This window comes from Grus americana, chromosome 8, assembly GCF_028858705.1.
Source record: "Grus americana isolate bGruAme1 chromosome 8, bGruAme1.mat, whole genome shotgun sequence".
NCBI classification, from domain to species: domain Eukaryota; kingdom Metazoa; phylum Chordata; class Aves; order Gruiformes; family Gruidae; genus Grus; species Grus americana.
This window is the reverse complement of record NC_072859.1, coordinates 34,237,487-34,264,046: the sequence shown is the minus strand read 5'-3', so window position 1 is coordinate 34,264,046 and position 26,560 is coordinate 34,237,487. Positions and strand designations below refer to the sequence as shown.

The 26,560-nt window shown below is 43.5% G+C and overlaps 1 protein-coding gene across 3 annotated transcripts in view; it reads right to left on the bottom strand.

Annotated features, from left to right (window-relative positions):
• The window catches only part of PDE4B (phosphodiesterase 4B), a 213,670-nt gene that overhangs the window by 115,564 nt on the left and 71,546 nt on the right, over positions 1-26,560 (bottom strand). Inside the window, exon 1 of one of the 3 annotated variants that reach the window (XM_054834235.1) lies at positions 10,131-14,294. The exons of the other annotated variants lie outside the window; for them this stretch is intronic. Coding sequence (XP_054690210.1) covers positions 10,131-10,690 — 560 coding nt within the window. The 5' untranslated portion in view covers positions 10,691-14,294. Of the gene's footprint in view, positions 1-10,130; positions 14,295-26,560 lie in introns of those variants that run through there. 3 annotated transcript variants of the gene reach the window in all.

Here is a 26,560-nt window from a genome sequence, read left to right as displayed (position 1 = left end):
TGCTGCAAGCAGGTCCAAGTAGACCAGGCTGCTCAGGGCCTTGCCTTGTTGAATTTTGAGCACCTCCAGGGATGGTGATCCCACAGCCTCTCTGGCCCCTGTCCCAGCGCTTGACCACTCTCAGAAAACATTTTTACCATAGAGTGAGTTAGGATTTCCCATGTCATAAGAAGAGGCCGGCTCTGTCTTCTCTACACCCTCCCACCGGACATCTAGAGGCAGCAATGACATCTTCCCTTCCCTCCCTAACGTTCAACGAACCCAGTTTCCTCAGCCCCTGCTGATACACCAGGTTGACCTGTCGCCCACGTTATCAATAACCCAGCCCGGTTTGGGCTAGGTTATCGATAATCGAGACCTGGTTTGGGCTGGCCTCCCTCGCTCCAAGGCCAGACTCTTGGCTCAAGCTCAACTTCTCAACCAGGACCCCCAACTCTTTTCTGCTAAGCTGCTTCCCACCCACTCCGCACCCAGCCGGGACTGTCGCAGGGGGTAAGCTGCTGTACCTGTCGGCGTTATTACACTCCTATTATTACATTCCTAGAGTAGTTAGCCGAGATGTCTGTAATTATTTTCTTCTTCTAGCTGTTGATTAAATCTATGCTATTTTGCCTTTGCTTGGAATTTGGTTTTCATTCCAGAAATTGTTGTTGTTTTTAAAGTATACTTATCATTCCCATCAGCTCTTTATGAACAAACAACAGACTTAAAATATTCACTACATCATCGGAATTGATTTTAATTTGAACTGAAGCGTAAGGATAATTTATGTTATCAAAACACATGCATTTTTCATGAGGAAAGTATGCATCTTGGAAAACACCGACTTTAAAAAGATACTAATGGCTTAGTGACCATCCACATTACAGTTATAAAAAATACATACCCTTCAAAAACACAATAGGAAGATTTTGTTTGAAAAAATATAATTGACTCTTCTAGTACTGCCACCAGGTATTTCCAAGAAGGATGTATGAATAATCTATCAAGTACGAAGGGAAGATGTTATTTGCCCCTTGAATATACCAAATAATCAGGTTGACCCAAACCAGCAAATTTACAAGGCTTAGCGTGCAATACATCACTTGGGGTGTCACTGATAGAGACGTGTACTCTATGAGAAACGCCTACGCATGAATTGCAATAGCTGCCCTTAGCTCCACACCTTCCATAGTCTTTGTTCACTGCTCTCATACCTGATCATCAGATGAGATCTTGATTTGGGAAACTCCAGTGAATGAATCACGTGATTTGTGCCATGACCCCAGGTCAATAATAGAAAAATTGGGGAAAAGTCATTTCTTCATCCTACTCTTGTAAAGCACGTGGAATTCTTTGTGATATAGGTAAATACCATATATGTATAAAAAAAAGAAAAGAGGAGGTATATGTGCCCTCTGTATCTACTAGCAATGCACTCGCATTAGATCTCTAATGCTTTTGGCATGAATTATTATTATTCACCCTGAATGTAGGGAACTTAGCTTAGCTCCTGCTGCGCCTGGATAAATTCTACTTAACACGTCTTGCTGCTATTCAGAACAAAATACGAGGAAGACAGAAGATTCTCTTGAACTTAGAAAGATAAGAATTTATATTTTAAGCCCAAAGGTCAACTAGCGGTTCTCTAAAAATATCCCTTATTTGATATGCACGCAATGAAAAGTCTCCTTTTGCATTGAGTCTAGTATTGGTTAAAAATAAAGAAAATACGGCAAACACTTTGTCGCAGGAGATGCTTTTCCTTCCCCCGAGTTCACATGGGGCAGCTGGAGGGAGGGACTGGCAAACCCAGAATCCAGCAAAACTGCCCTCACTTGTGCCCGCGACGGCGTGCGATTTGTGTCTGATGTCAGAGAAATACGTATTTATCAATCTGTTAGAAACAGGATCAATGAGTGCTGCTAATGAGATAGGATTAGTAAAGTTTATCATGATGCCTTAAGAGGTGATGGGCAACCATGCAAAACCACCCAGAAACCAGGAATGTCCCTGGAATACCTGCTAATTAATAAAACAGATAGATAAATTAAGTGATGTTATACAAAAGTAATATTCTTTTTTTGGAGCGGGAACATCTTTATTTCTTTAGATGTTTAAAAAAACCCAATGCATTTAAACTACAGCTGAAAGAGATGGATCAAAAAGAAGTAAATATTTCACAGGAGTAAACTTTCATTTTATGAAATTTATTCCCCATAGCTGTAATACAACAAATTAAAATCTGAAATTCAGATCTCTACTATTACTTCTAAAAGGCTGCAATGCATTTCTTCAGGAAAGAGGCATTTTGTTTGGAATAATAACAGAGAATAATATTTTTATAATTCAAAGTTAAGCCATTTTTATTTGTAAGAACTGAACCAAACAGGCTAGGAGAAAAGAAAACCGTCACAGAAGGTATTCTTGGAACACATCCTTGATTCACGTGACAGCAAGTATCAGGCACAAACATTTGTCAATATGATTTCTCCCTTACACATCGGGGCTCAGTAATTCTTGTTCCTTGCTCCCGGCATTTTCTATCTACAAACCTGCCCCATCTACCACTCGCTTTTTGACAAGACCGTCAGAAGACAGTCCATAAAACAATAGGAATTTCTTCATAAACAGGTTTTTCCTGAATCCGAACATTTCAGACTATAAAGTGTCCCCTGAAAAACTTTGGAAAATTAACATAAAACTAGTCCCTGAGGAGCATTATTAATATTTTGTCACGTAACCCACGTCCTACTCCTCTCGCAGCAAGAACTCATGGCTAGCGGTGATGCTGCCCGCCAGGGATGTGCGTACATCCGTGCTTTCCTCCTTTATGCTCTCGGATTTATAAAATCCATTTAAAAACTCGTGTAAACTATCCATTGTTCGCAATGCTTTATACCATCAACTGAAAAGCTTGAAGAGATATACAGGCTGTCAGTTCTGATGTGTTTTTTCTTTGAGGATTTCAGAGGCGAGTATAAAATGGGTAAGCAGAGGAGATTTTCTAAACAATCTGCATCTGCTGAACAGCATCACCCTGCACTTCCTGGGCTTTCTCAATTTACTGTCAGAGACGGATAGCATCCCGTAATTTTTAAGAAGATTCTTCCTGAAATAACACAAAAATAACCCCTCGACTTCCACTGAAGTGGAAGTAGCAATTGATACACTTTTATACGAAATGTGTTGCTTTGAATTAAAAAAAAAAAAAAAAAAAAAGCTGCAGAAGGACTTCTTAGCAGCATGGGGCTTGTGGGGAGGGGGCTGGAGTTCAGGGTTATTGACCTGATGGGTTGGTGTGGAGACGAGCAGAGACGTCAAGGCTGAGGTTTGCTCTGCAGCTGGCGGGGATATCTACTAGCATCTTTTTCATAAAAGATGAAAGCGCTTCAGCTAGAGATTAAAAACTTCACTGAAGGCCTCAAAAAAAAAAAAGTATCTTTTGTACCTAACATTTCTAATCGTGGAATTCTGCTAAACCTGATAACAGATATATCTCATTTTGAAATAGAAAATGGGTTACTTCTCTGATTATTGCAATACTCAACCCAGACTTTTTTCATAACGGACAACATGAATATGTTTAACTTTGTAAAAAACTGATTTACAGGGGCAATGCAGCCGCCACCATGAGAAATACAGTTCTGTTGTACCCTAACTTGATTTAGATAGCATCAAAATTATGTTTATAACATAGAGAAAACCCAGAAACGACAGCTCGGCTGCAATGCGTTGACTTGCTCCTGTGGCAAAGCAGCTCTGCACGTCCCCGAGCGCAGTGTACGCTGCGAGAAATGGTCCCACCGGCACAGTTCACGCCACGTCAGGACGAGGCATGGGGAGCGCCCTGGAACAATTCATTACGGCGACAGCGATCAAACCTCAGCAAACACCGCGTCTACAGATGTGGAAACTAACGCCCCGGGTCCTCTGAAGCTCCCGCGCGAGGGAGGTAAGGAGAACTACGCCCAGCCCTTCTGCAACCAGCAGTGGAGGGGGAGGCCCTACTTGGTGGCATCCCAGCCAAAAGAGGACTCAGGTTCCCCACATGCAAAGCAGCAAAAGGGCCAAAGATTAAAAAAAACAGTAAAAAGAAAAAAATCAAAAGGAGATCCAGTCGTCTGCATTGGTATTGTCCTAACTAAACCCACTAAAATCTTGACCAACAGAACCAGCAATTCATACCTGAACCCAAAATCTTGCACCAGCTCCTACAGCTCCAGCACAAGTTACAAGAATAAAAAATAATAGCAGGACGCGGGTGGCTACAGATTCTGTGAAATAATCATGTCCACAAATCACCTTCCTGCAATTCAAAAGCACAAAGCTAATTCAGATGGTCATCTGATACAGTGCTGGGACAAGCAGCAGAACATGCAGCCACAGGTGAGACATCGCAACGCGTGGGAAGAAGGCTCAGGTGATGGAAAGGCACGATCTGCACCAACTTCCAGAGGGGAGGCAGAGGAGATGCTTCCCAAGAACTACATAAAAAAATCAGAAAACATTCAGCAGAAACCATTGATTTGTTAAAACCAAAATACACTGAGGAAGCACCCAAGCGCTGGCCAGCTTTGCTTCTTTTGCGTCATACAAACGTGTCGGATGAGTTCGCAGCTCAGGGCTGAGATGCCCTTACACCCTACAGGACTGCTCCTCTCGGTTCACTTCAGCGTCAAGTCTGACCAGGCACCAGCCTGGGGAGTTCTGGGGTGGCAAATGTCCTGCTGCGCAGGGAGGACCCTCCGGCTCTGTACCCTTGCCAAGAGCAGTGCCATGGGGCCCGAGGTTGAGCCGTGCGGGTGGTTGACCACCCAGGGCTCCAGCTCGCACTAAACTGAGGGTACCACCAACGGCATTGAAGAGGCTCCCGTTACAAACACAGCATAAAGAGTTCATTATACTTCTTTCACCTTCAAGGGATGGATTTGATGATCTTTGAGGTCCCTTCCAACCCAAACCATTCTAAGATTCTATGATTATTTCAGGACCTCATTTTTCTGTGACCCTATACTTTTAGAATAAACATGAAGGAGAAACATGACGAGAATATCCAGTGTTACCGACAGGTCCTTCCCAAGCACGACCAGGCTCAATGCACAATATTGAAAAGGGTAACGTCAGTGATAAAGCTACAAAATCCCAGCCTGAAGATTTTCTAGTGCTCTTCCTCTTCTCTCCATTTCTTGTGGTGGGCAGAGGTTCAGTTCTCGCTGTCCTTGTTTTGATACCAGAAGGAAACAAACACATTAATATGGAGCCCGTAAGTGGCAGCGTGGGCTGAGCTCGTTATCTGCAGCGACAGCCGCACAAACGAGCAGCGGGAACATCTTGCTTTCTAAGGCTGATGCTTTCACTGACTCAACATGAACTAACTCATCAGCCCGAAGCAATCTTGTATCCCACTACAGAAAATCTTTTGGGTCATTCCCATAAGTGATTTGTATAATTTCTTCTAGAAAAAAGAACATGAATTTGTATTGTTTGACCCACTATTATTTTCTCTGGTCATCTCCAAGTACTGCACTTCATGTTCTCCGTCCCCATCACAAACTTTCTGATTCTTCCTGCTTGCCACGACGCTGATTTTTGCCGCTCTGCGTGCAGAGCTCCAGGGACAAGCTCTGCTTTCAGCTACACGTAAGCAGCTCTTCTTTTTCATGCCAACAGTGTACTAAAACAAGAATCTGGGAAGAAAATCTCTACACGAGTCTCCCCTTTCAGCTTTAAATACCTGCCTTGTCATCCTGCCACCCCTGCCCCAGACGACAGGATTCTGTAATATACATGTACTGGCAGCCCACACACTAACGTATCTTCTGTCTTCTTCTGTGCTCACTTGTACACCCATCTTGGCTTTCATCTGTTATTAGATATTCAGCTTTTTCCTGTACCGTACCACTACTCCCTTCCTCTTGTTCTATCAGACCACTCTACTGTGTAAAGTAATTTCCGCTTGCTTTCCTAACTTCCAAAATTAAACACAGAGCCAGAACATTACTGGTTATATTGTGATGACTGGTGCCGAGCATTGTGTAAATACAGAATCACAGAACCCCAGACTGCTTTGGGTGGGCAGGGACCTCACAGCCCATCCAGTGCCACCCCTGCCATGGGCAGGGACACCCTCCACTAGCCCAGCTTGCCCAAAGCCCCATCCAACCTGGCCTTCAACCCTGCCAGGGAGCCAGGGGCAGCCACAGCTTCTCTGGGCACCCTGTGCCAGGGCCTCAGCACCCTCACAGGGAAGGATTTCTGCCTCACATCTCATCTCCATCTCCCCTCCTGCAGCTTCAGGCCATGCCCCTTGGCCTGTCACTCCCTGCCCTTGTCACCAGCCCCTCTCCAGCTTTCCTGGAGCCCCTGCAGGGACTGGAAGGGGCTCTAAGGTCTCCCTGGAGCCTTCTCTTCTCCAGGCTGAACAATCCCAACTCTCTCAGCCTGTCTCCATAGCAGAGGTGCTCCATATGTTAATAGTTACTTCATATTTACAACTAGATTCATCAGAATCAGTCTCCGTATCACAACAGTTATGGAGGACAGCAACTTTACAGTGCTTTCTCCTCTGAAGCCTCCACCACGTACAGCTAACATGCCACCCAGCCTTCACCCGAGGGTCTGTCTTATCCCCGGGTCAAGGACAGGCAGCAGAAAGTTTTGCTCGACACCTGCCTCCTGGGAAGAGGTTTCCAGAACGAAGCTTAATATGAAGCACAATTCCCCAAGAGATCCGAGCACCACGTCTGGACCAACATGTGTCCATACACCTGCTCGAAGAAGTCGTCAAGCTAAAGCAGGGATTGACTACACAAATTTGTGTACAAGAAGAAATTATTTCAGTTGAATGACTCCAAGTTAAGAAAAATGACACTTCATGACACGGGAATCTAAGAGGCAAAAAAGACACACTGGGGTGAATAAATAAATAAATAAATAAAAATCTTTGTTTTGTCTCAACAGCCTGATTGTTTCATGATGAAAAGGAGGAGGTTTGTACATTCCTGTTTAGGGATGCCGGCAGGGGAATCCCCAGCAAGTTATCATCCTGACTTTGCATGGAGACGAGCTTAAAAAAAATAGAAAATAATTATGTACAATCTGGAAGCCTGCAATTGTTTTGTAGCTGACAAGGACATTGCATTCTCTCTCAAATACCACTTTTCTTACCTTAATGGACTTGTTTTCCTTCAGATTGACATTTTTTTGCAAGCTCTCTTCAATCAGTATGAAATTTAATTGATGAAATGTTTAAGATACTATCAAGGTACTTATTTATGTAACACTAAATATTTAACATCTCTTGTGTTAATGAAGGGAACCAGACCACAAAAAGACACGCTACGGAAAGCAAATGTTTTTGTGACAGTGCAAACAGGAATAATATTGTATTTGTGCGTACACTGCTAGGAATAATTGAGATATAAACATAATGAACAACGCAGAGCAGAATGGGAAACAGCATCTGTCAGTAAGGTCAGCTCTGGACTATATTACGTCTGATTTTAAAAAGGGAGATACGAAAGAATCACCATATTCTAACATTTGAAAAATGGATAAAATTGCATAAAAGAAAAAAATAACCATTTAAGAATATTTAGCTAAATATAAAAATCAATTTCTATGCAGTATTTCCAGGATGAATTTCTGGTTTTACAATTAAGAGGCACTCATTTCATCAGAGGTGAGCACCATTACTTTATAAGGATACATCTGTCTCGAGCCCGCTACGTGGAAAGCCACCGTACGGATTAAAGTGATGAACGTGAGAACAGCTTACAGCTGGCTTCCAAAACAATTATTTAGAAATACTAATGTGGGGAAGCCGTAGCGATGGGGTCAGTGCAGGTCACTTGGAAAGAAAGCCGAGGTTTTCCATGACTGGTTTGTAGAAGGTTTCCGGTGCCTTTGCCTGGGTACCCTCAGCTCCTAAGAGCCAGGGACGTGAACAGAACCAGGGTGCAAATCCCATCTGACAGCAGCCCGGACTAATGCAAGTGTCACCCTGCCCAGTTTGGTCCTTTTCCACCCCACAGAAACTGAAAAGAATCATAGAATCATAGAACCATGGAACCCCAGACTGGTTTGGGTGGGCAGGGACCTCACAGCCCATCCAGTGCCACCCCTGCCATGGGCAGGGACACCCTCCACTAGCCCAGGTTGCCCAAAGCCCCATCCAACCTGGCCTTCAACACTTCCTACTTCCAGGCCAGGGCAGGAGGTACGTTCCCGATATTCTCATGCTTGGGCAGTCCCGTTACCCAGCTCCCCTCCCTGGACCGATGGGCCACCCCTAGATGCTGACTAAGCCCTTTTCAAATATGCTGATGCTGAAGCAAACAGCCATAAAACGGAAGAAACCCCAAACCCCACCTCCTTTCCCGTCTCTCTGCTAGAACTTGGACAAACCATTCTTGTCTTCCACGTTCAGTTTTTTGGAGCCGTCTGTAGACAGAGAGGAAAGGTTCAGACATTGCTCAAGGTCAAGGAATCCAATGCCTTGACAGCACAAGCAACCAGAACACGCAACCCCATTCACTTACTGATGTACTAAACTAAATTCTTCCATTTTTCAGCCTACATTGTCAGTTCTTAATAATTCATTCTCGTCTGTTGGATTAAATAAGCTTGGTTTCTTAGCTCTGGACCTGTACCTGAGTCAGCATTTAACTCCTGCTCACTGCATAGCAGCCTAGCTTTCTCCTTCTGCTCTAACAAACTTCTTAGTATTTGGTTATATTCTTCTGGCAATTTGCTAAAGCAAAGCCCCTTTTGTCACTGTTTATTTTAACCCTATGTATTTGATTACACAAAATGTGGCTTCCTTTGGTGATGTTCCCTCTAGGAAACGGTTTCTTCTAGGACCACAAAGTTCTCTAACCACCAGAACGCTGCACCATGCACCGAGAAATCCAGCAGAATCAATTTTGCAACCCATTATTTGTTTTTTGTTTTTCAGAAGTCTGCGTTTCACCTCTTGCCTTATGATACCTTAATGTCAAAACGTCACGCAGTTGCAGGGAGGAGGAGGACGAGGAGGACGAGGAGGAGGAGGAGGAGGAGGAGAAGGAGGAGGAGGAGGAGGAGGAGGAGGAGGGATGCAGGCTGGGTGGAGGCAGAGCCAGATCCCAGAATTAACTGTCAGCTAAGGCGAACACGATTCCGCCCGCAGCTCATCCATAACGCAATGCAAAGCCCACCCCTTGAATTTACCTTTCTTGAAATGATCCTCTTAACATGCCCTCAAATGTTAGAGGCAAAAAAATATTCCAGTAATAATGAGGCTTGTTTATGTCACAAGATTTGGGTTATAAACTTCTTGAATTTAGCTTATCTGGACGACACACCTTGGTGTTTGGTGACCTTCTAAGTTTTTGACAGAGAAGATTCTATAAAGTATTTATCTCCTGACAAATAATGTCGACCACTAGAATACACATTCAAGTTAGAAAAATGAGCTATTGTTTTGAATGCATTAAAAGGAGGAACTGAAACTAAAGATTATTACGTGAATCCATGTGCCAATCAAAGGGCAACAAATGATTTAATCATGCATTTCCCTGGCTCCAACATCCATGCCTGCACTTCCAATAAGCAACGCTGCCTAGTAATTTCAAGAATTTCCATGAAACCAATGTTCAAAATGCAGTCTGATTATTCATAATATCATTTGCACATAAAGTACATTTTAAAATAGAAATAAACCTTTAAATATTTAGCGGTGCTGGTATCACCAGTGCACATTTTCCCCCAGGAAACAGAAAGTGTTGTCCGCAGAATTCATTTAATCAAAACCTAATTAACATTCATTGGTAATTCTTTAAATTCTTAAGCACTTTTGAGTCAACAGCATAATGTCCACGTTACAGAAATTTATCAAAGTGATTTTCGCAGCCATTGTATATACTAAAAATATTTTCCATGACCAAGAAGAACCTTTAGGACATCTGGATTTTTTTATTTTAGATTTTTTTCTGAGCTTAAAATTATAAAAGTTTGCAAAAGTCTAAGAGATGCAATCCAGATAACCCAGGACAAAGACAGGCAAAATCTAACAGCAGAAAGGATTTTTTGCATTTAACTTGTGCTGATAATCACTAGCAGCAAAGCGTTATGCAGAAAATGCAGAAATTTGATGAGATTTCCCTTACCTGACAGCGCAACACTCCCAGTCTAGCCCCGGTGGGTTACACAACATATACAGGAGGCAGCTGCAGTGTGTCTTGTGTGATGGGGCTCTCCTCTCCTTCCCTTTTTCCTCTCCTTCCCTTTTTCCTCTCTTCTCCTTTTTCCTCTCTTCTCCTTTTTCCTCTCTTCTCCTTTTTCCTCTCTTCCCCTTTTTCCTCTCTTCCCCTTTTTCCTCTCTTCCCCTTTTTCCTCTCTTCCCCTTTTTCCTCTCTTTCCCTTTTTCCTCTCTTCTCCTTTTTCCTCTCCTTCCCTTTTTCCTCTCTTCTCCTTTTTCCTCTCTTCTCCTTTTTCCTCTCTTCTCCTTTTTCCTCTCCTTCCCTTTTTCCTCTCCTTCCCTTTTTCCTCTCTTCTCCTTTTTCCTCTCCTTCCTTTTTTCCTCTCCTTCCCTTTTTCCTCTCTTCTCCTTTTTCCTCTCTTCTCCTTTTTCCTCTCCTCTCCTTTCCTTTTTCCTCTCCTCTCCTTTCCTTTTTCCTCTCCTTTCCTCTCCTCCCCACTTCTCCACTGGGTAAGAGATCGTCTCCATCCTACTTCTTCTGAGACTAGTGAACAGAGAAGTCAGGTGAACATCTTGGAGTAAAACGTAGCCCTGGATTTTTCAAACGTAAGGACACCTCGCCCTTTTTACATCTCTCGTACACAGCATTTGTTCCACCGCTGAACCTTGCTACCCAGCAGAAGCCTGGCTATTTCTCTTTTTTCTTTGCATTTGCCCCTTCTCTGTGTTTCATGCTAAATATTTTTAGATTGCCATGAAATTCCAGTAATTCACATCTAGATGGCACGTGGAACTTCTCATGAAGAAAGGTGCTATATATACACTGACATTTTTATTATGAAGCTTAAAATCTCCACTTCCCCTGAAAGAGCACAAATATTACATATGGCTGTTGAATTCATCAACCTATACAAAAAACAACTCGAAAAAATAAATTCCAGCAATACTTTATGGCAAGAAACATCACAAACCACTTGCACTACTGAAATTAGCTATTTGTAAAAAAATTGGACACAGAATTAAATATCTTATGCCTTTAATTGCATCATTTGTAATGAAGGTTCAACTACGTATAAGCATAGGATGACGATGTTTTTAAATTATAGCTCTTAGTACACAGAAAAAAATGTTTATATTGGATTACTATCTTTACATGTAACCCCCTTTTCTTACATTTTATGAATGGAGTACTTATGGGAAAGCAGCACAGTGGAACAGATAAACGACAAGCCCTGCACCCTTTGCAGGATTGTGCTAATGCACGGCAAGCCTAAAAACGTGTCGTCGTTTTGTTCAATCTGTGGAGCAAGCTGTCGTCATTTTCTGGTGCGGTACAAACTCACTGGTAAAGAGAATCCCTGCTCCCAGAAACTTGTACTAATTAGTGATAACAGAAGGTGCAATTCCAGCAAAACCAACCTCGCCAGCGCCGGGCTGACGGAGCTGCCCTTGCCCACCTTTCGGCCTCCTCTACCTCCGCCTTCTCTGGGACAGGCTGACCGAAACAGTTTTGCAGTTGGGAACAGGAGAACTGCAGGACATTACAGGAATAAGGACTTCCATATTTTCTCACTTTAGCATACAGTTTACGCTAAATCTCATTATCTGACCACTAAAACTTGAGTGAGCGCTTAGGCAGAACGATGCTTGCGTAGCACACGGCTCCACAGTTGCTGGGAATTAGCCATCAATTAACGACCCCATGAGGCTCTAGCTTCACGTCACGTCCATTAGGCTTGAGACAAGAACCCCTGACCACGTAACTCAGTACAATGACAACACGTTCCCTTCGTACCCAGCCAAACACGCGTCCCTCAGAGGACGCTGCCGCGTCTCCCGTCACGCCGACACTTCTCCTTTCAGTGGGCCAGGCAAATGACATCCCCTAGGAACGGGTTTGCTCATCGAACGTTTTATGTCTGCTCAAGTCAAAAGACAGCCATTGAAACAGAGCCGTCCTCTCTAATTTAATTAGCAAAGAGCATGGACGCGGCAGGCACCTCTCCCACGGCATTAAGCAGCCGTACAACAACCAACGGGAGAACGCAGGCAAACAACATGCTTTATATTCCACTTCTTAAAAAGCAGAGAGTACGACTATTGTACCAACAAGTTTAGTAGCAGCAACACTGATCTCTTCATTCAGGGCTGCTTTCCCCATAGGGGAAAGGAAAAGAGTAAGATTTCCATAATGCTTTAGTGGGGGTAAACAGCAAAGAATAAAATGACATAATTCGCTTGTTTGTCAGGTCACTCTACAAGTTCTCCTTTTTGTCTTCCTTTGCCACCTATTTTCAAGTCCCATCTCCACAGTGCTAAGGCCTATTTCTACACGGTAAGCTCCAGGTCAGGAGCAGAGGCGTAGGTAAGCCGTCCTGGATGAGCCGCTCCCAAACCCGCACCCGTACGCCAGGCAGAGGACGGGGAAATCTGCACGGGAGCGATGGTTTCACAACAGAAAGTGCCAGACAGTTCCAGCATCATCAAAAACTGACTTACAGAAAAATATAACAAAGACAATACAAGTAGTTAAAGATACACAGAATACAGCTTAACGAAACTGCTCTTTGCTGAAAGAAATAAATATTGCCATTGGAGGTTTGAGCACCAAAACTATTTACAAAACAACGAAGGGCCCCATTCTCATTTCATTTCGCTAGAGGAATTTAATAAGTGACTAAAAAAATCTCCAGCTACTCAAGCGCTGCGTATTCTCAAGATGAGTATCTATACATTTTATACTGGAAGGAGGAGTCCAACTTCAGCTCTTACTAAAGAAGACAGGACTTGACAGGAGACTCACGTTGGTGCCAACCCAAACCAGAAGATCTCAGGTCACTGCAGCCACCGGGAGGAACGCGATCAACTTCTGCTGGAAAACGAGGAGGACCTGCTTCTCAGGGTGAAGTATTTCAATTCCGTCTTGTATGGGAACTGGATACAGCCGCTCACCTGGACCTGACGGCGGGAGCCGCGATGACCAGCAGCTAACAAAACCAGCTACAAAACCCCCCTGAATGCTCAGCTCCCCGCGCCTCTCAAAGTACCAACAGGTTAGTTATTCCTTTGTTGGCCCGTTAACACAAAACCCTACTCAATGCTAACTTTCAGAAGCAAATGGCCTATTCTGTTGACCTGTTTTTCATTAACAATTAGCGATACATTTCAGCTGCTTTTTGATATGAAAAAATGCTGTGCAAATGATGTAAAAGGCCTCTTTTTTTAAAAAAAAGGTCTATTTCAGAGATTTTCTTGAGATAAAAAGAAAATGAATGATACTAAAACACAGTATCGATTACATAAGCAATTTTAATTAAAACTAAAAAGAGATTTTAAACTGGATTAGAAACTTGTTCAAGGGAAAGAAACAATAGTTATTTTCTTAAGGGGGGAAAAAAAAAAAAGCTCTAAATGTCCATGTTTCCATAGAGACAACCTCTATCCTTTTGTGCTTACTAATCTATCTTGGTCGATCAATACTTTATGGTAATTGTTTCCATGGAAATTGCAACTATAATAATCCCCCTTTTCAGTATAATAGGAATGTATAAAAGCAAAACCAAAACAACTTGGGAAACACAGGCTGTGTCTGCAACAGTGACAGCAGAACACGCTCCTTTGTCTTGATGAAAAGAATTTAAAAATTCTGGGTGATTAACCCAGCTGGAGTTCACAGTTTAGGTGAAGTTTCGTAGGGAATCAGAAGATGAGGATGCAAAGTCGGTTCTGCCCAGCACTGGGCTCAATTCTGTGCAGCCGAGTTCAGCAAACCGAGAAAAATAAACCGGGGAGCCCTCGGAGCTGATTTCCCATGGGATATGGGCAGGGACAGGAATGAGGTGCCAGCCCAGAACATCCGGGACAAAAGAAACGGCAAAGGACAAACCATTAGTGATAAAATAAATAAACACAGAGTTGGGGGAGAGGAGGGTTTTATTTCCACACTGGACCCGCATCCAACCTGTTCATCCAGGCGACACACAGAAATGCTTGGTATCACCCGTGGGGCACCGCAGGGAACAGCCCCCGGTCCTTTATCTCAGTCATTAACTTCCAGAAATGATCATTGAAATGTTCATTATCGTTCAACTAAAACAAACAATAAAACGCAGTGACAATGCATACTTCACGCTTCCCACGGGTCAGTATTTCAGCTCCAGTTAGCAGTGAGAAGGTCCTCCGACACGGCCACGTAAAGTCAGATTTGCAGTAAAATTCTTTCTAAATTTTTCATCCTGGCCTCAACTTACTGTCCTGTCCATTAAAAACTGGAGCTAGGAATTTCACTGCCTTTTTGCAAAGAAAGAGACATCGCTCCCAAAGCAGTATTTCCACAGAGCTGCATCTCAAAGCACTGGGGTGAAGGTAGCATCAGGTAAAGCAAATTTCATCAATATAAAGATTAGCAATTAGCAGCTAGCTAAAAAGGAAATTACCTGGAATACTTAAGGAAAATACTCCCCCCAAATTAGGACCAATTTAGCAATTTCTGATAGCTTTCCATGTGAACCGAGAGAGCAACAGTATAGAAATTAATTATGTTGATTACGTACTTGATTACAGTGGATTAAAAAGCCTTATACAAGAGCCGTTCCCATGGCGGTGGGAACTGTATCAGCGCTCCCTTCACAAACCTCTGCCATAAAACCGCCGCAGCTCTGAAACTCCAGGTTGGCTGGATCCTTCTCTACAAGGAAACCGGTCAAATTTATTTCACCAGCCAAAGTTTACGTTTGTTGGCGTGCGTTGGCTCATCTGCATTCGCAATGGCAATGACTCCGGAGAGAGCTCAGCCCATCGCTGTCGGGGAAGGAGGGCACAGAAACCTGAGCCTAAACACTACATTTTAAATTTTTTTTAATCATGGAAAAAAGAAAAAGAAAAAACACAGCATACTCGGTAGGGAGAAGAGTCGACAGGATCTGTTTGGTTAAGGAATATTCTGCATTACACAAAATTCCCCAAACGAGCCCAGAGGTTTAAACCCTATGCTAACCTGAGGTCACACCAGGGATTGCTTGGTGGCATCACCGGTGGCATCACCAGCTCTCAGTTGCCAGCCAGAGTGCAGAGGGACAGGAGGGAGCACCCAGACAGCATTCACGTCCCCTCTGAACCACGAACCGCACAAATCACGGGCTGGCTATCTCCGACTAAAGCACGTTAGAGGAAAGTCAATAATGTGTCTGTATGAGCCACAGGAGCCCTCGGTGCCACCTCTCCAAGTGATGGCAGGTAGGTCCGAGGACGTGTTTGACCCTACACGTCAAGCAGGGCGCCAGTCGCTCTGCGTTTTACATCCCTTTAAAATGACGACGAATGTTTTAAATCAATAGCTAACCTGTAAAAATGCAAAGGCGAGGGAAACTTCAGCGGGAAAATCCTGAAGGCGCAGAAAAGGCTAAATCTGCGTTAACAACAGGTCGCCTGCCGCAACGATGAAGTAACCGAGGAACCCCTGAAGACACGGAGCTGCCAAGTCCAATGCATCAGCCGAACGCCGTGTTACGGTGTAGCCTGCTGTACGGGCTGACCCTTTTGAACTCTTCCTGCAATGTGCAGAACACAACACTGGGACCAAAAAAAGATGTGGGCAGAAGGAAAACTGTAAGCCATTTTCACGACTAGCTTCATGCACATTTTATGAGCCAGCCTCTGGAGACAATATACTAAAAATGGTACACGATTTGTTTTCTCAACTGCTTCTGCGATCGAGAACCGTCTTTTCTGAAACAGTTGCAACCTGGTGTTAGTGCAAAGTGGAAATACTTCGAGTTGTTTTCCAGTTCAGTATTTTGTATGTTACATAAAAACCTATATACACATATATATATTTATCTACATACCTATACTTATATTAAAAAAAAAGCCTATAACTCTACTGACTACTTTGGGAAGGAACTCTTCATCACGCAGGCACAAAGAAGGAAAGTACCAAGCCCCATGGCTGGCAACTGGAAACTTTTCCATAAATGTAGGGAGTTTGTAAAAATGCTAAACACATAAAAGCAATGAAAACACCTATTTCACATATATTACGAAAACACAAAATCTCTATTTAACCAAGTATATTCTAGGACTTGAATTATTTATGGCAAAGTTATTTTCAAAAGTCATTTAAATACTCTAGGAATTGGAATAAAGCATTGATGTTTAGTTGGTTTAGTGCCTATGGGTCAGAATGCAGAGAGTGTGTGAATCCTTAAAAATAAAGGTGGGAACAGGTTAAATATATAAAAAAACCCCCGTTAAAATACCGTGGCAATAGCACTGTGGTATTTCCTACATTTGGAACAGATAGTGCACTAAAGGAGTCATATTTTACCCCGCTACGGGCCTGATCCTGCTCCCACTGATTCTGCCATCGGCTTTGATGGCAGCAAAATTGACCTTTAAATGTTTAATAGCCCCCTCTGCGCTACAGGGCCCAACAAACATGCAGGTGTCCTTCACTGGTATCGTTTCATTCTAAAATCAAATCCTTTAATTCTAAATTCTTACAATCGAAATGAAAATTAACTCCTCTGCATGATTTATTTATAATGAGAAACTCATTTAAAAAGCTTTAAAGAAACTCAGAAGTTTCTGCATCAAATCCAGAGGAGGGAAGAATAAAACTGGAAACTTTGAGACGGCAAGCACTAGTTCTTTGATGAGAAGAAGGGAGAGGAGACAGCACGGCGGAGATGCAATTTGCTGTGTGCGACCTCATCCAAAGTCAACTTTTTCTGGAATCCAGAGAAAAACTACAGCTGTAAAAAACAAATACAAATACCCAATGGGTCTGTTCCGTAACAAAAAATAAATACTCGGTATAGCTGTGCGCTTCACTCCACTTAGAAACGCAATAAAAATAGCACAGTGTGATAGTTTTGTACCAGTGCTGGAAGCCCCCAGTTGTTCCATTTCTACAAATTTATACAATCATGTTACACTTAAAAAGCCAGCCAAACAACAGTACGGTTTTATCTCAAATTGATGATTTAAGAGGGAAGAACTCCTGTAAAACTTCGCTTAGATGACAGAGAATCTACCACGGCAAGCTATTTCAGTAGGCCTTGTTTTATATTAACATTATCTTGTTCGGGTTCATTTAGAGAGATGTTCCCCTTTTTTACTGAGAACCCTAATACTTTTGGCCCAACTTTGATAGGCTGAAACAGCATTTAAAAAAAAACCAAACCCAACCAAAAATTCTGAACTACATATGCTTGTCTTCTTAAAGTTCTCATTATTAAAGCACATTTCTCTTCCTCCTCCTCAGGTAGCAGATGGAGTAGTACAAATCATACTTCAACATATCCTTGGGAAATAATTTTAATAAATATAGCTCTTTTTGAAAGCTTCTAGATACCAGAAATGAGGAGAAATATGGCTGCATACATGTACCATAGCGACAGGCATGCACTAGTGAAAACATAATTTAAGAACTGATGACAAATGGCATACAGCTGTACAGGCATTTATAATAGTAATAAATACTTTTCTTATCCCACTGGAAAATCAGCCTTTGTGTGAAAACGGTCAGCACGATGACAGCGCATTGTGTAGAGTGAGGTGAAATTACTGACTTTGCTGTTGTGCCTCAAGTCGTGGGAAACGCTCAACACAGAATCAGAGAATCCCAGACTGGTTTGGGTGGGAAGGGACCTCACAGCCCATCCAGTGCCACCCCTGCCATGGGCAGGGACACCCTCCACTAGCCCAGGTTGCCCAAAGCCCCATCCAACCTGGCCTTCAACCCTGCCAGGGAGCCGGGGCAGCCACAGCTTCTCTGGGCACCCTGTGCCAGGGCCTCAGCACCCTCACAGGGAAGAATTTCTGCCTCACATCCCATCTCCATCTCCCCTCCTGCAGCTTCAGGCCGTTCCCCTTGGCCTGTCACTACACTCCCTGATAAACAGTCCCTCACCATCTTCCCTGTAGGCCCCTTCAGGGACTGGAAGGGGCTCTAAGGTCTCCCCGCAGCCTTCTCTTCTCCAGGCTGAACCACCCCAACTCTCTCAGCCTGGCTCCATAGCAGAGGTGCTCCAGCCCTCGCATCATCTCCATGGCCTCCTCTGGCCTGGCTCCAACAGCTCCATGTCCTCCTTGTGCTGGGGACCCCCGAGCTGGACGCAGCACTGCAGGGGGTTCTCACCAGAGGGGAGCGGAGGGGCAGAATCCCCTCCCTCGACCAGCTCGTATGAATACATCATATTTTAGTGAAGGGCTTGTCCTAGCTGAAAACCTAGACTGGACATATACAACACTGACAGAAAATAAGAGAAACTTCCAACGCAAGATGTTCACCTAAAAGCTAAATATGAAGAACTGCTCTCTTTATTAAATACCGTATCTAGTCCAGATACAGTTAGACAATGTCAGCAGCTCAGAAAACTTTTGAGGTTTGGACTTGCTCCCCATGCTGATGACAAGGAAGTCATCAAGGCATTTCTGCCATTTTACGTCCTGGCACTCAAAACAAGGACCTCAAACACATTAGAGCTGTGCCGAGGACGTTCCTTACTCTAACAGCCTCCTGCCGGATTGCAACAGGACTGGAAGTAATTGCTTTGGACAATAATACAGAATACAAATGCCAGGATGCATTAGAGCGACCCACAGACCAGAATCAATGTAGCAGCCACTTATTTTGCTCTCAGAAAGTTGCTCGGTGAGCTCATTCCTTCTGTCTCCTCTTCCTGCTTCCTCCCTGCGGTTCACTCCGAACATCACCTTCAGGGTTTTACAGAGTGCGACGGAGTTGATGGAAAACTCATCAACGATTTGTAGTGAAGATAATTTATGGATAGAGGAAACTTTGATCCGAGGACACAGAACAAGAGCACTGGCAGTGCCTTTGATGCAGATGATAGATTGTTTTTGGCAATGCTGTCTTGGTTGTGCTGTTAGTTAAGGGATTTACCTTCCTTTTCAGGTTGAAATGCCTTTTGCCAAATAACATTTTGACTCCTTTTATGTGAATTATTTTGCGTTGACTATATTGACTCAAGTCTTTGTTGTGGGTGTTGCCAGCAGTGAAAAAATTTTCTCTATCTCCTTCCTTTGAAGACGGCTTCAATATTAAGTATGAGTAAGCTCAAGATGATGATGAGTCAGACCTATCACTCAAGGAAGAGTTAGCAAGAGGGGCTTTGAACTATTGGAGATGACATGGAAGCCCTCAAGTGCACTAGGAAAAACTTACCCAAATGCGTCTTTCAGCTGGGAGATTTGCACTGGAAGCAGCCTTGTGGAACGTGGTATACAGCTCCTCGCACGATTTACTGTATTTTCTCAACATATGTTCAATGGAAGAAAACGCACCTTTAGCTTAAAAGGCAGCGTGCAAATCATTACACAACCCTGAACATTTAATACAAGACATCCAGTTTCTAGAGTTGAAAAGCCCACAGGAATTAAAAGAAATCTTAATTTCTGTAGCATTTCTGCTGAATTTATTCCCTGAAGTCAAGTAAAATTTTCCTCTATTTCTCTCGATAATACAAAAAAAGTCTGAAAATTATTCAAAACTTGCAGCTCATTTTTCTCTCACTACATACTGGAGACAAAAATGCTTAACATCAACTTTACAATCTGATGATTTATTTAAAGCAGGAAAGAATTCAATCTATGAACCTAAATAACTTTTTTCTTTTCGAAAAGCAGGTCGAGTGTCCGAAATAGCATTTCACCTTCCTATTCATTGATTTTGTTAATCATTGGTAAACTTCTAATTTTCCTGGGAAAAAAGCCATTCCTTGCAAGAGGGTTGCAGATCCTGCAAATCTCCAGGGAGGCAGCGTCAGCCTGGAAGCACCCTGGGATTCCTTGGGAATTATTCACCTTTCTTTCTCATGCCTTGTTGCATATGGCCTCCTGTCAAACAACTCCATTACAAAGGAAGAAGGATTTACTTTTCTAGCATTACAAATGTGATGATTCCCTTATAATCCCATTCTTTTTTTCATACCACTCCAGGGGAAACAAACAGAACTGACAGGTCTTGGTATAAAAAAAAAAAAAAAAAAAAAAATTGCAATTGTGAGTGTAGCAACCTCTAATAGACCAGCACACTAACACGTGTGAAAACCCTCAGGTGCAATCTCTACTTTCTGTTCGACTCTCCCAGGTGGAAAATAGCACAGCCGTGACGTGGAGGTCGCCGAGGAAGAAGAGGAGGAGCGTGCCTTCAGCCCTGCTCTGCCCTGAGAGGCGACGGCAGCACCGCAGAGCGTGATGCCCCGCGTTCTCACGAGCGGAGGGACTTCACGGGGGTCTGTCCCGCGTGGCGTCACTCAGAGGGGACCACACCTTCGGATGCTCTTGCTGAGCTTGGTGTTCCCTCCCTCCTCCCACCTTTCAGACACAAAACCGTGCTGCTGCAGCATGAAGCACTGACAGGAGAGATGGGGAGAGAGGAGGAACGTCAGGCCGCAGCACCCAAGCCCGGTGCAAGGCGGCTGCGGCGGTGCCGGCGCGTGACGTCAGCCGCGCTGACCCCCTGCCCTGCTTTGTCTCCCTCCTTCCTCGCTCCTCCTCCAGCCTCCATCCCTTTGTCCTTCCCCTCAACGTGTTTCCCTCTTTGCTGGCATTACTTCATCCCTTTGTTCTACCTTTAGGCTGTTTTTACATCTGCTGCCCTCCCTTCTCCTGTGTTTTTATTTACAGGCTCGCTCTGGGTTCAACGCGGCCACAAAAATCACTTGAGCAGCATTTCCAGCCCACTAACGCTTCTCCCTTCCAGCACAGCCAGCCCTGGCTTTCATCACTTTTATTCAGTTGAGGGTAGGACCAAGCGCAAGGTTGTTGAATCAGCAGAGTTGCCACTCAAAGCAATGCTGGGAAGAAACGTGCCGGGTCCCATCCCACCCCTGTCCTGTCCCACCACCCCTCCGCCAGCACCCGGAGCATCCTGCTCACGCCTGTAACGCACAACGTTCCTCTGCAAGTAACAGAATGCCCTTTCTGAAAACTAAAACGATTCCTCAAGCCTGTGGCTTGGTTTGCAATTCCAATCTTAATTCTCAGCGTGTTTTTAAAAAGCCAGAAAGTAGCTGAGAGTGGATAGTTAATCTAAATGTAAATGAACAGTATGCATATGGCATCGCTCGGCTAAAGGACCCCTCGCACGGAAAAGCGGAGCCGCTTCAGCTTTGTTCCACAAATGTTCCAACTGCTATTTTCACGGGATGACGTCCTTAGTGTCATGGTTACAACAATGCTGCATAAAGCATCGCTCTCGCCTCTCCCCGCTGATAAAACAGCTCGCTGGCAACAGCTGAGCCGCCGCCACCTCCCTCCCCCCCTCTCCGTGCCATGGGGGACCGGCCCCCCGCTCGTGGGGCGAACGCCCGCATCCAGCCAGCGCGCAGGGATGCTACGAGCAGTGCGGGGCCGGGGGGGGGCTGCAGCTGGTCGTTGTTTTACCGGCACGGGCAGGAATCGAAGGTGAATTTGCACCGAGCACTGCTGCTCAGTACAGGATTATTTAACAACAGGATGTACTGGTACACAACCCTCATTTCCTCATTATATTTTAATGGTCTTTGCTTATTAAAAAAGTTAGTCAGCACTTGCGAAGGCTCCTTAGCTGACTCCGAGCTGTGCTTATTAGTCTGTAATTTTTCAAAGTCCCTATTTCATGCAACAAAGAACAAGCAAGCAATATTCCTGGCTGTATGGACACTCAGTAATCTCCGTAGGCTCTAGGAGAGGTCTTTGAACCTTTTTTCCTGAGAGGTGTAATTTAAGCCTGTTCACATACTGTTTTCCCCCATTTACAAATACAAAGCAAATAATTTTTCATGCCGCCAAAACATCACTGCGCTTAATAACCAAATAAAGGATTTTGAGTACAGATAAGTATAACGACAGGTAAGCATGAGGACAGGCTGAGAGAGTTGGGGTTGTTCAGCCTGGAGAAGAGAAGGCTGCGGGGAGACCTTAGAGCCCCTTCCAGTCCCTGCAGGGGCCTACAGGGAAGATGGTGAGGGACTGTTTATCAGGGAGTGTAGTGACAGGCCAAGGGGAACGGCCTGAAGCTGCAGGAGGGGAGATGGAGATGAGATGTGAGGCAGAAATCCTTCCCTGTGAGGGTGCTGAGGCCCTGGCACAGGTTGCCCAGAGAAGCTGTGGCTGCCCCTGGCTCCCTGGCAGGGTTGAAGGCCAGGTTGGATGGGGCTTTGGGCAACCTGGGCTAGTGGAGGGTGTCCCTGCCCATGGCAGGGGTGGCACTGGATGGGCTGTGAGGTCCCTGCCCACCCAAACCAGTCTGGGATTCCGTGATTCTAAGTAAACCTTATTCAGGGAGAAAATCTCATCAGCTGGACTTCGCAGTATTTTTTTCCCCACAATATTTGCTTATATCTTGCCTCTTGTCTGCAGTTTCAAGTCTTCATTTGAATTTCATTGATATCCCCTTTTCTGTTACCTGTCGGTCCTTCCCAAGAAGAAGATTACTCTGGTCAATCTTTTCCTTATCATGCGATTTTCTCATTTTTAACATTACCAATTACTACTGTAATTTCACTATTCTCTGTTTTCAAACCAGAATTGAAGAGGAGGTTGCTTTAGGTTGGATTGTTTTTTGGGGGTTATTTTTGAGTTAATGACACCCACCTGTGTCTTTCATGGTAGAAGGCAATAATTAAATTGAAGAATTTCAAACATTTTCTTGACATAATGGTTGCTTTCCCATTATCAGACTACCATTTTTCCCTCCACCACTATTCTTAAAACGATGAGCACCTGACAGCCATTAAATGCCATTAAAACTGGCAGATTGATGGCGAATGACTTGTGACTGAATATACTTCTGTAAGTCTGGCCACCCCCTCTGACACAGTATCAACAGAGTTAAACCCAATTATTTTAAAAATAAGTTTGAAAACGGCAAAATCCACGCCAGTTTGTTTTCTGCTGGTTTTTGCCTTCTCCCTCCTTTTTTCTTTTTGGTTTTGTTTTGTTTTTTTTTTAATCAACCAGCTGAAAGCCTGGCACACGTTAGCATTCAAAGATGCTCATGCTTTGGCATGATAGCCCAAAGAAAAACAAGCCCAAAGAAAAACCCCTCAATTTCTGTTAAAATCTGCTTGAATTTCAAACTTTCAGACAGCCACCCGACCTTGACATACTTGAAGTAAGTACATCACAAGATCCTTTGAGTCCAACTGAATTAGGAGCGCAAGGCGGGCAAGGACAGCCTCGCTGGAGGGAGCGGGTTCCTAGCAGCAAGGCTGTTAACGCCTGGTCGGTGCTGCGACGCTGCTGGGCTTTGCTCCTACCTGCAAATTGGATTCATGACCTACATGGGTATATTTACTTGACTTGAAAGTTTTCCAAGATTTTTTAAGAACTTTTTTTTTTTTCCTTTTGTGATTTCCTTTCATGTTTCTCAGTAAATTAGGGTATGCAATGAGGAAAGCAACACTTTCTGCTGAAATAAACCCAAGAAAAGTCAGATTCACTGAAGACAAAACATCTTAACATTGCTACCTTCCTCACTCTAAACCTCAACAGTTACTAAAAAAACCCGTATTTTAAGATTCCAGCAGGATCAGATATTATGCAAGGAGAATACCTGCCAGAAATTAATGCTGTTAGACTTTAAGTCTTACCACAAGGTACAATCTACTGATTTCTGATGATTAAAGAGGAGTAACTCCTGCTGCTTGCAGTGTTTGAATAACTTCTGGCATTTCACTAAAGTGACCTGAAAGTGCGAGCACACCAACACATCAAACTGCACGGCAGAATGGAAATTTCCACTTGAAGAAATACTTTTTAAAAAAAGAACTATTCTATCGGTAGGCATTTCTTTTCCTTTGTTACCCCCTGCTGATTCCAGGCCCCCAACAGCAAGGATGTTTTCCCTGTACGCGCTACGCTCCTTGGGATAACTCATCAGAGAAGGCAGTATTTATTTCGCACAGCACTTGCATTTTAACAGTACCTGGCTGCTGGCACCTCGTTTGCTGTCTGCATGACTACAGAACACAGAAAATCCAAATTTTTAACATGCTTCTTACTGCTTATTTGACCCAACTCCACCCTCTTTCTTATTTTAGCCAAGTTTCAGTACCCTTCCCTTGTAACTTCTCGCTAAACCTTCACCGTCCCAAATTACCTCAGACTTCCCCGGTTTGTTTGCGGCTGCAGACCTCAACGCTGCCTGCCTCTGTTGTGAGCATCGTTTCCACATTCTCTCTTAATTTCTTTGTCAGGATACGCAAAATTTAAAGCCATTCAAGCTTTCATTTAAATACCTCACAAAACTATTGTGAAGCCTGAAGGAGATGAAAAGAAAAGGAAGAATACTGTTTCAATTTAAATATCAAAAAGGGACCAAATGTATATTTAAAGGTCAAAGCTCCCAGTGCTCTCTCTTCTAAAGCACTACAAATAACACTAAAAATCCTTTTTTGTGTGTATGTGGTTTTAGGTGTCTTAAGCGTTCTCCCTATGCCCACGGTAAGAATTATTGCTTAATGAAGAAAGGGACGTTCAGAAATCGCTCCCAATAGAGAATCCACTTCGGTGAAAGGGAACAAATCATAATTCATTCTCCAATACAAATACCCTGAATTAGTTCTCGTTATTGCTAACCCAGAGAAATATGCAACCATTTGCTAACGTTCGTGATTTGTTTGCATTAAACTTTACTACATATGCAGGATCCTGCCAGTCTGAAAATGATGGAATTTCTTTAGAAATAAGGATCTCCATTCACAACCAGCAAAGACACAAGGACAGAGCAGAGCAGAAAGGGTTCCCGTTACTGGGACAGCAATTCGATAGCGCTCAATCACGCTTCGAAGCAAAGCAGAGTCTCCCAGGAACAGGGCAGAATTCTCTCCATCTATAAATTCATTAGGTCATCTCATCCCGAATGTGAAATCAGAAGGTTAATTGCACTGAAGCAGTACCCACCGCAGAGGAGATGGATTATTTGACGCTCGTTAGTCTGTCCCCTGTGCTGTGCTGACGTACTTAGGGAAGCCACTGGAGCTGGGAATGACGTCAAGGGGCACCTTTGCTTCCGAGAGACGCGTCTCCCTTCCCCTTCACTGCGGGGACCTGCACCCCACGCAAGGCTTCTTTATGAAGAGCACCCCCACCAAACACTGCCTTGCCAAGGGTAAGTACCCTCGCGTGGCAACCCTCTTCATCAGGTGGCCCTCTAATTAGAGGTCTATACTATGCTATACTACATCCTTACAATTCTCCATAACATAAATGACATTTAGAGGCTTGTAAGAAGAGATGCTGACAGCTAAAAGAAATAATCTTCATTTTAATCCTTGAAAATGTTAGGTGACTTTCACAACTTAATTAATTAAAAAATAAATGTAATTTCTTCGTTAAAATTGCATGACTTCATCTTACTGAACAAAATCCTAGGTGAGGGAACATACAACATGTCACTTGAAGCAAAGCAGCTACTAACCTAAGTGACAGAAAATAATGTTCATAATAAAATATGTAGAACACGAGTGCCACCGATACAAAAGAAGGATGGCTTGACTGGGGTTCGCAGTACAAGTTCTACTAAATTAAAAATAAAACAATCAAGAAATACACTACTGAGGCTGGTACCTAAATGGATGCATTCATCCAGGCTGCCAATTGCCACACAAGATGCATTATAAGCAAAATAAAAGCTTATTAAGGATGTAATGTTGCTGTATTTCAAACCCTGGGTAGGTATATCCAATTCTGTCCAGAACAGCTGGCATCAGAGTAAGGGATTATCTGCAAAATTATAATTAACCTTGTATAGCGTGTTCCTGGCTAACAGAAAGAGCAGCCTTTTATTCCATTCTGTAAGACGAGACCCAAGAATTAGATTAACGATACAAAGATTTATACTTTAGTCTGAAAGACAACTATGAAGTGAAATCCTGCCCATGAAAATCTTGGTGGTTTTTGACGTCGGAAGGCCAGACTTTCAGCCGTACGTAAGTCCCTAACCGACTGCACATTCTCTGAAACAACAACAGTGAAAAAAAGAATGAAAAAAAAAATTACCTTCTGGCACGCATGGTAAACAGAACAGAATATAAATGCGTATTATTCAACTTCTCAATGAGATTATATAGAAACAGCCACTGCACTCCTAACAGTATTTTCATCTCTACGGTCAGCTGCGAATGAGATTTGGGGATAGAGGCAATAACTGAAATCATTCACCAATAATGAAAATAGGTGAAAACTCCTGTGGGAGAGCTGTACCACTCGCCAGTTTCTCAACTCAATTAAAAATGTGTATTTAAATAATAATTATCAGGATTTCACAGGACATTATTTAAATAATTTGAATAAAGCAGTTTCATTCTCACTAAAGTGCTAGGCAAGACAGAGTTACAACGGATTTAAAAAAAAAAAAAAAAAAAAATCATTCCTGTTACATAAACA